Source organism: Lagopus leucura, unplaced genomic scaffold (assembly GCF_019238085.1).
Source record: "Lagopus leucura isolate 7727_CA_CO unplaced genomic scaffold, USGS_WTPT01 Super-Scaffold_100004, whole genome shotgun sequence".
NCBI classification, from domain to species: Eukaryota; Metazoa; Chordata; class Aves; order Galliformes; family Phasianidae; genus Lagopus; species Lagopus leucura.
The window spans coordinates 47,639,340-47,652,872 of record NW_024962264.1 but is presented as its reverse complement, the minus strand read 5'-3'; the positions used below and the strand labels follow the sequence as shown (position 1 = coordinate 47,652,872).

General features: G+C 34.1%; 1 protein-coding gene across 4 annotated transcripts in view; it reads right to left on the bottom strand.

Annotated features, from left to right (window-relative positions):
- ATP8A1 (ATPase phospholipid transporting 8A1) overlaps positions 1-13,533 on the bottom strand; it is a 94,607-nt gene that overhangs the window by 36,565 nt on the left and 44,509 nt on the right. For all 4 annotated transcript variants that reach the window (XM_042871480.1, XM_042871482.1, XM_042871481.1 and 1 more), the window contains 6 exons: positions 12,249-12,318; positions 11,167-11,251; positions 7,700-7,839; positions 6,260-6,398; positions 5,061-5,125; positions 1,068-1,240 (listed from right to left, as the gene is read on the bottom strand). In XM_042871480.1, the coding sequence (XP_042727414.1) occupies positions 1,068-1,240; positions 5,061-5,125; positions 6,260-6,398; positions 7,700-7,839; positions 11,167-11,251; positions 12,249-12,318 (672 nt within the window). The remainder of the gene's footprint in view (positions 1-1,067; positions 1,241-5,060; positions 5,126-6,259; positions 6,399-7,699; positions 7,840-11,166; positions 11,252-12,248; positions 12,319-13,533) is intronic.

Here is a 13,533-nt window from a genome sequence, read left to right as displayed (position 1 = left end):
ATTTTGAAAACATTAAATGGCTATACTTCTAATTGTTACCTTGGACACTGATAAAAATAACACCTATTTCCACAGCTCTGGGATTTTTGATTGCATTTCTAATAGATGCTCTGTGGTGTCAACAAACTTGTAATGAAAAGTCCTTGCTTCTGTTTTTTTCCACACATAAATCACTTGGGCTAAGGCAAGCCCTTTGAAAGTTTATAGGAGCAATTCTTATTTATCTAGCTACTAATGACTTGACTTCCCTTTTAGTTCAATCCTTCAAATGTAGAAGAGGGGATGTACTACTAAGGAGATATTTGTGGGTTTTGTGCTTAAAGCTGTAAAAACGCAGTGAAGTCCCAAAACACAGAAGCTATCAGTTATAATGCACTTTTTAGTATAAATACAAAAACATTAAAAAGCAAGGCAAACTGTTTTCATATTGTGTATGCTTGAAAAAATGCATATCATATTTTGTTTAATCTCAAAAAAGTTCCCCTGTTAAGGTAAGCCTAGAGCTCTAATAAAGTTTACATGAAAGGATTAAATGCTTGGTTGTATAAGATAACACCAAAACAAATCAGGAATAATAACAACAAAAACATAAAGGTGTTTCTGTCAAATTCAGGAAATAAAGATCACTTAGTGTAGTAGCTTTCGCATTTCTGTGCACTTATGCAGCATCCTGATGGCTTACAGGAAAGGCAGAGATGTTAAGTTTTGCCTGCAGAGGAAGTTCTATAAAAGAAGCCAGACACATTGAAACCTGTAGTTAACTAGAGTATCAATTTAAAGTTAAAATCAGTCTTTTAATCTTGCTGAGACTATTCTTGATGGATAACACAATTTTCTTGGGTATATGCAATCTCAATTACTTTGGGAGGTGTGCTGCTGTATCAGGCTTTGCTACAGAAATACTTTGCTTGAATGACTGCATTTCAGAGCATTACTTACTGCTTTTCTTTATTTAGATTTTATGGGTGGAAGATATGGATACATATAATTTCTCTGTGAGGGAAACAGCTTTTTAATTTTTACATGTCAACAAAAATACTGTAGAGAAAGAGTAATGTAAACCTTACCTGCAACAAATAACAGCTTTACATGACAAAGCCAAATCCAGGAAATATTGCCTCACTCCAAAAGTCAAAGCATACTTCAGAGATTTACCATCAATAATGAGAGCAAAATCATTTTCCTTCCTTAAAGCATCACCAAGAGTACTGCAATGATGGCTAAGTGTCTCCCTTGTTCCCTGTTGCACAAAGAAAGTGTTATTTTTATTACCTTCTGTTTTTTAGTCTAAATATTCTTTCAGTAAAAAGAAATTTTCCTTTTGATTAAGTTAACAAGTAAATAGTCTGTTTGTCTGTATTTAGGAGGCAGTATTATGTATTTAGCCTGCTTTGGGGAGGTCAAGCACAGCTATACAATTGAGTGTCATGAATAAAAAAAGTAATTTCTTGTATTTCTTTCTATGAAAGGCCTTCGTAGGGCTACAATATACTGTCCTTCACAGCTCAGAAGAAAGAAGGGCTTTAAAGAAAGGAACATTAAAGTTTTTGCTTATAAAGATTTGAATTTGACAAACTGTTGCATCCTATGAAAACAGCAATATAAGGCTTAACAACCAAAAAATTGTGCTACTCCAGTGATGTCAGGCATATGTATACAGAATTTCGTGTAACCACCTAAAAAGAAAACTTCAAGAAATAATTATGAATTTCAAATACTCTGAAACAAATCTCAACTTCACCTGTCTCCATGTGCTGACTCTGCTGTCTGCCTACATAGCTTCTACTGGTCTTTTAAAGGCTAATTGGTTTATCTAAAAGAAGATTAGGCTGTTGGGGAATTCAGTACTCCAGGTTTCTTGTCTCTCCCTCTGTGGAAACTCCAAGAGTAAGATGACACAACAAAAATTCTTAAAAATGACAATAACTTCTGTCACTATTTTTCAGAGTGCCTTTGTCCATTATGCAACACTACAGCGTGCAAGAAATTACCAGCTTTTCTACATCTCCACAGACTACTCAGCTACTGACAAAGCTTAAACAACACAAGAGCCTGTAACTTCATATTATCCTCATCTATTGTTTCTCCTCATACATGCAGTTATCAACTCTTGTTTAAATTGCCCTCAATTTTTTTTAACCACAAACATTCTGCCAGGTAGCTCCAGGCATGCTACAAATAACAAACAAACAAAAAGAAACCCCAGGACAATACACATTACTTACCACAACTGTAAAATCGCCATATTTAAAATTCCTTTGTGGGCTTACATGTAGCTGCATGCTGAAATCCAGTGCACTTGATCATAAGCAGTGAAACATCCCTCATTTATTTCTACATCATTTCCATGTGGAATTTCTCAGTGAAACTCGCTAGTAATCAAACTACTTTCCACTTTTGGTTTTAAGTATTCTTAAGATCATAATCAAAAGAATAAAGCTGCATTATGTTTTCTGTCCATAATTAGCAGCACTATGCTAACATTAAGCAGCCCATTAAGCTAATGTGGAGGCAAAAATAAAATAAAATTTCTTTTATGTAAGAAATTTCAAGCAAAAACACATTTTGTTTGTGAAGCTAAGCAGATGTTCCTGGGAGTATAGCCATGAAACATATAATGCTGCAAAAAGAGATACTGAAATGTTTCCTGGAAGTGATTTCAGTTCTACCCCACCTAAGGGATGCTAAAGCTAAACTGGACATAGTGGAGTTATTTTTAATTCCATTAAAGAAGGATATTGGTTCATACAAAAATCTCTTAATGCAGTATATTTTTTGTAAACAGTTCCCTAGGATGGGATAAAAGTCTGAAGAAGGTTTTTTTTTTTTTTGTCTCTAGCTTCCTGTGTTTTGAATGCTAAGGCTGTATTAACACCAAACTGAGGAGACATTTGCTTTTCAAAATGTTTTACATTTCTTAGGGACATGGGACTCTGCCTGTCCCTAAAGGATCAGTGTTGAGCTGCTTGCATCTCAGAAGCCATTGGTATGCAACAGCTATTGTGGTGTCACCTTAACAGCTCAAAATCAATCTACCACCACCATTCTTCTTTCAGTAATGTCAGGAATGAGCAAACCAAAAGAAGTTCAAATTTCCTAACTCCTATGAGTCTATATCAGTCCTCACAAAGCCATGAGACTATATCCATACTTTGCAGAACCAAGGAGGAGAGAAACATCACAGCAATTGTTCTCTAAACACACAGGTCCCACTACACTGTGGGGCAAGGAAGTTCTGCGCTCTCCAAGATTCCTGTACCATGATTCTACTTCAAGATTTCATAGTCCTCCTGTACTGTGAGAACTGGCTGCTCAGCACCCTTCATGGGAGCACAGTTCCATTGCAAGATGGATCACAGAATCCCAGTATGAGTTGTGGACCTAAGCTGCTGAGAAGCCAAACTTTTGGCCATATTAATTAACAGATAATATTCCAGCCAATTATTATCACCTTATTGTCAACTGCCCTTGGCATGCAGAAGAGAAACTGCATCCACTCTTCCAGCTGCACAGACTTAAGGTTCTTTGATCGCAGCAATCAGCTTCTCTCAACATCTCCTAAAGCCTGCTCTGCTACCCAGTCAGAGTTTTCAAGGCTAGTTTTGATTCAAGCAATCGCTTGAATCATTCTAGTAGAGCAGAATCTACTAGTAGTGTAGACTGACTCCCAAACCCGACCATAAAAGCAAGGAAAAAGCACAGCAAGGAGACAAGGGATGTATTAACCAAACAGTGAAATAGACCACTAAATGAGCCAGAAAACTTTTAATGTAGTCACTTGTTAAAATATCAGCACAAAGTTCATTTACTATATTAAAATAAAGTGTCTCTTGCCCTAAAGTTGATTGCCAAATTTAACTGTTCCTGAAAAAGCAACTTAAGTTATTAGCACACACAGACATGAAAGTGGCCAGTTTGCAAATGCAACTTTAATTGTCATGAAATCTGTTACTTGGTACATGTTCAGTTTGAATACCATTTTTCTTAAACTTTATTAACATATGTTTTTAAAAAATACTGCTTAAAATATATTTGACTTTTTAGTCAAAATGGTTAATGTGCAATACTTGCTGTTTTCTGCTTTTTTTTTTTTTAATTGGACTCCCTTAAGTAGTTAAGTAAAACTATCTCATTATTTCATCACATATGAAGAAGTACACAAAATTGTCAAACTTGTGCATTTCAAATCCATTGATTTAGTACTGCAGTAGTTCTGCAATCCATCAATCTGTGTAAATAATCTAAACGCAGTAAAGAAGCTCTCATGTTATAGAGTAGTTGAGGAATGAAAAAATTGAAAGTACAGGGCTTAAACCAAAAACTTTTCTCTCTCTTCCCTCTCTAAAAACAATAATCACAAACTTTCATAAGCTATTCAAATACATAAACTGAGAACAGAAGAAAATTACCTTACTTCATTAATATCCCAATCTACTTGTGAAAGAAGTTACTTACTATATCAGTAGACTATTTTCAAATATTAATCAAGAGCTGCTACCTGTTCTGTTTTCAATTCTGATTTTACTTTTATCAATTTTATCAGGAAGAATACGTCAGTTAAAATAATTCATATTTAAAACGAAATCACTGTGATGTTCATGCCTCAACATTGAAAGCGTGCTATTCCAAATGACTCAAAACTTTTAAATAAGTACTTAGTTTTTTAAAAAAGTATTCTTGTTGCCCTGGGCAACCTCGTCTAGTATTAAATGGGGAGGTTGGAGATTCATGATCCTTGAGTTCCCTTCCAATCCAAGCCATTCTGTGAGCTCATGTTATAGCTTACTTTACACACTACCACTGAATCCTTCAGTTAAGGCAGTCCCCTCTTGCTGATTCTCATACTTCCCATTCACTTATCCTTCCCTTCCCTTCCCTAAGTCCTAATGTAAGCTTAGTTTCAGAATTTTCTCCTGAAGCCTCTTTGTCAGCGGAAACTCTTCTGCTATAAAGCTCATTTAAGATTCCCTGAGAGGACGGCACCAGGATATTTTATCTGGATATTTTACGTAGAAAATACTGGCGTTTTATTAACTTACAAATTTGCATGTTTTACTTACATCAAGAGAGCCTTCATTTATAACAATCAGTCCCATGTTCTTTCTCAGAAGTTTACAGGAGTGACCTGTAAGAACATTTTTTTTCCAACAGTTAGTTCCAGCAAATCCAGTGTAACACAACATAGTACTTTTTTCTGTAAGTGAGAGAATTAAAATTAGAGCTCCCCAGTTGAAAGCACTGGGAAAAAAAAAAACAGTAATTTGCATTCCATAGAAATTAGAGATAGTAAGAATAGACAGAATTTTCATCATTGCAACTTGTGAGAGGTGTTTTTTGTTCTTCTTCTGAGCAACTTTGAATAAGGCACACATTTTCTGTAAATCCCTTTTGGGTAGTTGAAAACAGCAAATAGATTTTCCTTAGCACTGGAAATTTATTGAATGCATGTTGCATTTCATGTAACATTTGCATATGTAAATGTAACCATTCTTTTCTGGTGTTTGATGCTTTAAGCAGAATTTGTGCAATGAGCTAATTATGCCAGGACAAATAAATACATAATATTACACATAATTAAAATGAAAATATTGGTATGACACTTATTTCCTCAAACCTCAAGGTTTGAAGAAATGATGAAAATAACCTCAGACCAACATTGTATCTCGTGGGCAAATATAGAGATTTTTAACATTAAATACAGTGATTGTAACAGAGTACATTTATCAAAATTATTTTTAGGACACATTTAGACTTATACTGTAAGGAGTACTAAGTCTTCAATACAGTTTTCATGTATTACTATTTAAAAATATTGGTTTATTACTGCTTAGTTTAGTTAACACATTATTTCCTTCCTCCCGCCCATAAAATACAAGGGGACAATCAAAGGAAATTTCTGACTGATGGCAAAGATTATAGTACTTCACAAACTATGTGCTTTACTGTATTTAAGATCATGGTTCCTATCAGCATTTCTTGAAAGAATGAATAATAAAGAAAGGAAATACTTATATTTTGTTAACATTACACCTTCTCATTCTTTACTCCTCTCCAGGATAACAGTAGATGTTTTTGCTGTTAGTTTTGCAATGGAGGAAAAAAACGACTTACCCACTCTTCTCCTACCAGAGACTGAAAAATAAATTATTATTTAAATTCGTGAATGCCACATAGTAGTATTATTCTACAAAATAACTTTCCATTCTGAAAACAATTTTACTCTATCAACAAAGCCATCAAGTAAGTGCAATTGTAATACCGATGTTAATGGCAGTTTCTTGTTTGTCCCCAGTAAGTATCCAAATTTTTATGTCAGCTTTCATGAGTGTTTCTATGGTCTCAGGCACTTTGTCTTGTAGTTTATCTTCAATTGCTGTTGCTCCAAGCAGCTGAAGATTCTGTGAACATAAAATATCGAGATCATGAAGATTTTCCAGTTTAAATTCAGTTTTAATCTTTTAGTTTCTTTTTGTTTAATATTGCGTATTTATGATGAAATTAATGCTTTTAAAATTCATGAACCTGGTATATTGAATCTGGTATATTTTAAGACTCTTCCACACATCTGTTTAAATTGCTCACATATATAAACTCAAGTCCTACAACTGACTGAAACTGCATGTTCACATCTTTCTTTTTGATTGATTAAACACTCAATTTATTTTTCAAGGTTTTAAATTTTAAGCAGTTTCATCAATGGGATCTGACACTTTTTAAAAACAACAACAACAAAAAAACCCCACCATCACAAAAAAACCCCCACAACAAAACAAAACAAAAATCAAACCAAAACAAGAATCCTTCACCAAAAATCAGGAGAAAAAATGCAACCAAACGTCAAAACCTCAAGCAATATCTCATGAATGCATTCTGGTTACCCGCTTTCCTGTTGAGACAGTGAATTCAAACTGCTCGGGGCTGTTCCAGAAGCAGTATTGCCAGGAACAGAAGGAAAGCTCTGCTATGGTGAGACTGTACCTGACTATCACCTCCCCTTCTGGGTCTTCAATAGAAAAGATATTGAAAAAAAAAAATGGAAGAAATCCAGTGGAGGGATACATAGCAGGCTAAATGGGTGATTCTATTTTCTGCTAACTGAAAAGGGCTTACAGAAAAACCTTCTTCCTCTGTGACATGCACAGTGTAAGAACAAGAAACGCATTCTCCAATAAAAGAAATTTAAATTCAGAAAATTTGGAAGAAGAATAGTTTAGCTCTATAAAATCGCTTAGTGCAGCTGAGAGAATTCCCTTAAAATTTTATTATAGTGCTGGGCAACCTGATCTATCCTGAATTAGCCCCACTTTGAGCAGGAGGTTATGTCTGGATGACCCCTTAACCTTATTCGTTTCTGTGATCAGTATACAACTTAGCAGCTCTTTATTTATCACCTACTTTATTCCACAAAACAGCAACCCTGAAAAACAATAAAACCTTTACAGCAGCTCAACTAAAAAAATCAGTACTTTCCAGGAAAGAAGTTATTTTCTGTCAAAACTTTGACAAAATAATCTTTCTTTCATTTCAGTCACCTCAGTTGCAAGGGCTATACAACTATATATATGGCTATACATATAGTATATAGATATATATGGCTATATCCACCAGTATAATGGTAGAGCTTTTTCTATCAAAGCATTATTTGTCAGTCACTCAGATTTTATATCATATAAAGAAATTCCCAGAAAACTGCACATACTTTCTCAATTAGTTCATAGCTCTCCTCAAGTTTGAGCGCTCTGTTTTGTATAGCTGTAGAAGCACGGTGATAGACATCTAACCACTCTTGATAATCACTTTCTGAAATCTCAGCCACAGCAAAACACAAGGTTCTTAAGCCTAAAGAGAAAGCAGATAGCAAACGATTATTTGTTTCCTTCATATACATATAACGAGTAACTACTACAAGCATTTTTTCATTATATTTGCTTCTGTCTGATTTTCAGCATACTGCTGCACATCTTGAAGGAATTTGTTCCACATATCCAAAGCAAAAAGTATAATAACCTTAATTAAATGCTGCTATGATGAGAAGCAATAAATATATAATAAAGGTTAAAATATATCATTGTGTTATAATTTCTCTTTCACACCTCCCCAAAACGTCCTCAGAAAGTTCTGAGCCGAAATTTAAAATTCACCACATAGAAGCCAAAGATGAATCTCATCAAATTTTATTTCCTCACCTCACAGATTTTCTCAATGTTCCAAATTCTTAAAATAAACCCTCTGAATAAAGGCAGCATTTTGGGATTTTATTTAATCTTTGCAGTAATTGCAGATAAATAATAGAATTTTTCCTTCAGTAGAAACCTAGACTGAGCACTACAGTGAGAATTTGAGGCTGCAAAATTATGGAAAAAAAAACACCATATATTTTCTGTCCACACAGATTTAATTTCAGTTTAAATAGACAGCTACATCCTAACAGTTTGCTTTCATGTATCCTGAGATTTTTACAGTTCTAGGGCATGAAACTGGATTAACTCTTTATACACGGAGAAGGGCATTGCTCTAGCCAAATGAAATCGTCTGATACCAGAATTTGCTGGCATGGAAGTTTAGAAGAGGTATAGGTAGGACTACTATATCACCCTTGAGCATTTACCCACTGTTCTGTAGGAGGTGGGGAGCATCTTAACCAGGGATGGACAAACACAACATATTTGAACATTGTTCCGTTGTGCACAGATCAGCATCAACAGCAAGATTCAAATGCTGAAAGAGGCTTGACACAGCATAAAATAATTTTCTTTCATTTAAGATACACAAGTAATTTTGTCAGAATGTAAACCATTTGTATTCCTAATACACTGACAACTGAGTACTGTTATGATCACAGCTTCTTACCACCTAGCTCCAAAAATTTAACAAATCAAATGAATTACTATTAACATTTTTGTTTAAAAAGGATATGTTAGCAAGATTCAAATTAATGAATATGAGGTAAGAAGGAGGAGAAAAAGAATTCATGACTAACTAATAGTATTTCCACAATTCCTTCAAAATATTTTATGCAGATGATGAAATAAAGAGAAAAAATTACCAAATACGAGCCAACTTATCTTTTAAGGCATTTTTTTTTTAATCAGAGTGTAATTATTTTTCTATTTTTAATTTGAAAAGTTTATTTTAATTTTATTTTAAAAGAGTCTTCCAAGTAAAAAGTAGCAAAGAGTATCATTAAGTCAGCTTTGTAACAGACTGGAACAACAACACAGAAAAATCATACACTTTCTCATTTATCCTAGCCGGCATTAACACTCAAGCTTAGTAAATGCTTAGATATAAATGCCAGCCATGCTAACCACTTCATTTTTGAACACACCAAGAACATGCAGCAAATGCCAAGGACATACTGTACTGCCACATGAAAGGCTACACATGAGAAACTTTGCAACATCATTGGCTGCAATTTAGATCTGGTGCAAAAATAAACACCAATGTCATTAATCGATTCCAGAGAGAAGTACTTTTACTACTTCTTTTTCTCCAGATTGAGAATTTAGTGTTTTTGAAAGGTTAGCAATTCACTTCTGAACAGTACATCTTTTCATCTGGTGAAAAGCACTTGAACAAACTTCTTAACATCAGTACATATCTTCCCTGGTTTTCAAGACGGGCAAAATCCTTCGCTTTTTATTTTTATTTCCATCAGTCCAACCTGAGTGCTAAAGAAACACAGTATCATTTGTACCACTGATCTAATGAGAATATTGTTAAGAACTGGATTTAAATTCTCCTATTAGTTCACACAAGGTAACAGATATGGATTCTACGTTTATCTTTTCTGCAACCCAATGTATAGACTCACATCCCAAACCAACTTCATATCTAATTATCTTTTCTTTGACTGGTCCTGATTAGGTCATGAAAATACTTCCCCAAACAGGCCAGTCAGCTCAGAGATGGATTCTTATAGTGAAAGGATGCACCTGTGGCTTCTTGTACTATCTATACAGTTGCAGTTCTGCTTTCAAGTTTCTTGTAGAAATTTACTCTAATTTCTAATATCTGTAAGACTTCTTTTCTGTTCATTTTTTTAAGGCTAACAAAATGTTTCCTGCAGTGATCTTAATATGGAGAATGATCTGTGGCTTGCTTCTGCTGTCACAAATAAAATCAAGAGACCAAAGTTGCCAACTAATACACTAACCAAAATGCTTAATGACATGATAAACCAAAAGAGAAAAAAAAAATATTTAGAGAAGTCATACACCTAACAAGCAGAAAAAGTATCTTTCCTGATTCAATAGCATTTGACCAGACATACAGCATCATGAAAAGAAAACGTTTTAATAAAGTTTGCCTTCAACTGTAAGCTTATTTCTTAAAAACACGTTGAAGTTACTTTCAATGTCCTAGTAAGATAGTATTAGAATAAATGAAGAGGTGAAAAGTTGCACTTCATATTCTCATAACTATTATAATTCTGCTTCCAGCCACTCTCTTCGAACAATAAACTAAAACACAACAATACTTCACAGCATACCCCCATAATACTTGACACAACCCCATTTTTGTTATCTGCAATAAAGGAAGAGCTAGGAGAAGTGCTGGGTGAACTTACATCAAAGCCCAGAGCTTTCTACAGTCTGCCTTACTGCTCATATGTACACTGTGGAAACCACTTTTATTTAATAACTGGCTGTTTGTATCAATCATCTTAATTTCATAGCCTTAAATTTTACTTACTGCTCTTATTTAATAAGCCTTAATGGAATAATGGCTTTGAAACAGCAGTTGTTAAAAAGTAGCATATGGAAAACCAGTGATTATAATTCTCCTTATTGTGACTGGTAACAGAAATATTGTAAAGCTGCCTTAAAAGCATTATGCTAGTCATAACCAAGCATCTTTGCCTTTTCCTGTGCATCATCCCTACAACATTTGTTGTGTGAGGGGAGATGAAAGTAATCATGAAAGATGAAACCTACAAAGAAACAAAGAACCATGCAATGTGTTTGTTCATTGGAAAAACGTATTCTGTTTTAAGAACCTAAAACTACAAATTTACTACCAAAGATTCTTAGGAAGATTATTATATTTGACGGATGCAAAACTAAAACAATTTTCTACATTACATATACATACAATACAGCAACATAAGATTGGAAAACTGAATTGAACAGTGAAGAAATTCTGCGTTCGCACTCTATTACTCACCTTCTGTAGCAAACTGCTCTAAATGTTTTAAGGTGATTTCTTTGTATTTTGAACTTTCAGCAAGGCGGTCATAAATTACAGTATCCTACAACACAAATAAAATGAATGCAAGCCAATTCAATAGGAAAAAAAAAAGTGTTTTGTTGTGTACACAATAAAAATAACACAGGAAAAATGGCAGGAAAAATATGCAGCACCGTATTTATTTCAGTATAAAAAATGAATCTCTAAATTTGCAAATTCTGCTATGATGTAATTCATCTACTACATGTTTTGCTGTTTTTTCCTTCATTTTGAAAAGTATAGCATCTTCCTTGTGGAGTCTTTTGATCTCTCTAACGTTAAGACAAAGACAGCATTTTAAGCCCCAAAGTTAAAATTAGTTTTTCTTAAATGCCATTTTAAGGCTTTTGTAACCACCCTGATACACAGAACATTAATGATAGCATCTTGTCTAAATGAGAAGATATTGAATGTACATTTATATTCAATCACCTTTATCTCTTTGAACCATTCAGGAAATAGATTTGCATCATCCTCTGATTAAATTTCAATCTAGATAATGGACAAAGAACTAACAAGCAACTCTGTCATACCCTAATAATAGTGCATATGGGAATTTCCTTTCCACAGAGCCTGTATTCAGGAAGACGTAGAATTAGCCTAACACTGACGACAGGTTAAAACTACCACGTAGTCTTTCCTGGAAGACTACTATTTCCACTTACTGACTCATGCTCAGCTACTCCAGCAAGAAAATTATATATTTAGCAATACCTTCAATCATTTTCTTGGAATACAGAAGGAAATTAATTGACAGTACAAAAGTATTTAGCTAAATTACAAAGAATAAGATGGATGAGTCTCCCTTACCTTCACAGACAGTAAAACAAGGAATACATTAGTCCACCACATTAAACAACTACACAACGAAAACATGTACACTGAAAAAATTATCAGTGCTCCTTCCCATATCTCTCACCACTTTCCATATTCTCATTACAGTTATTCTAACTTTCTGCAGGCATATTTGCATTGTTAGCATATGTTCTTTGATACATTGAAAATATTGTAAAACTCACAGCTCCTTTGCAGTAGAGTCTTAACTTTCCCGTTGGCGTGCGAACTATCACTGACATTCTCTTCCTAGAACTGAAAGAGAATTAAGTGCCCAGTAAGTAGGTGGTTCATAAACATAAATATTTACCAATGTCTTCCCTACAGTTATCAATATTTAAGTTACAAAATACAGAGGAAAACAAATAAGGCCCACGTTTTCCAAATGTTCTTCTCAGGAAAATGAAATTATTACTTTGAAAATATAAATTTCACTGTCTAATCACTGAAGTTAATGCAGTCTGCCTGTGCTCTTCTTTGTAGATCTTTTCCTGTAAAAAGAATTTAAGAACCTTTACTGTCATCTTAATGCTTTCTTACTGATCACAAAGAAAGCATCTTATGCCATAAAGCATTTGTGGCCAGGATCATAAAGTCCTTCTTTACCCTAAACAGAAAGAGTCTCTAGGCCTCTGCACTGTGTTACTATTGACAAATACTTCTGTTTAATTTAGCATGCTAAAAACACTGCATAATAAGACTTACAAGGTGCCTTGCTTAATATTACCTACCCTCTAGCTCTTAATTGTTAATGGATTAGAAGTACTTTTTCTTTCAGTTTTAGTGATTGAGATCATAGTAGGAATGAGAAGAAAGCATGGACAAGACAGTCATCTTCGTTTTCTCTTTTCTCTTTGAAGTTCTCCAACAAGCCCTACTTTAGATTCAAGTTCATGTCCAGACAAAATGTGTATTTATACCACACTTCTACCAAGCTTCAATTTTTAAAAATAAATCCACAGAAACTATTTAGGGAATGAAAATAATTTATCATGCATGTACTTCACAGTAAAATGCACAAAACAGATGGAAGTAAATGGTCCATTTATAAGTTCAGTTCCTGTTAGGAACTGGATCTCATTTATAGATCATCAAATAGCATTATTATACAACAGTTCAGATTGCCAAGGAAAACATCCTGTAAGTGGAATATGTGAAGATAGGTTGAGGAAAGAATTTTTAAAATTACTGGTGAAGCAACTGACTGAATATTATCTTCAAAAAAGTATTTTTTGTGTGCGCTTTACTTCAACTACAGATTTGAACAGCAATATATAATTACATTTCTCCTCTGATTACTGCATAAGAAAGCATAAGAGAAATAGTTGCAGCAGTGAATATCTATTTCATTTTTAATCTAAAAAAATCTTAGATAATCAAGATTTCCTAACTCCTTAGACTCTATCCAGTTGGGCATCTGCTAAGATAATCATTGAGAAATTCAAATAACCTAAACTGCACTTATGTTGC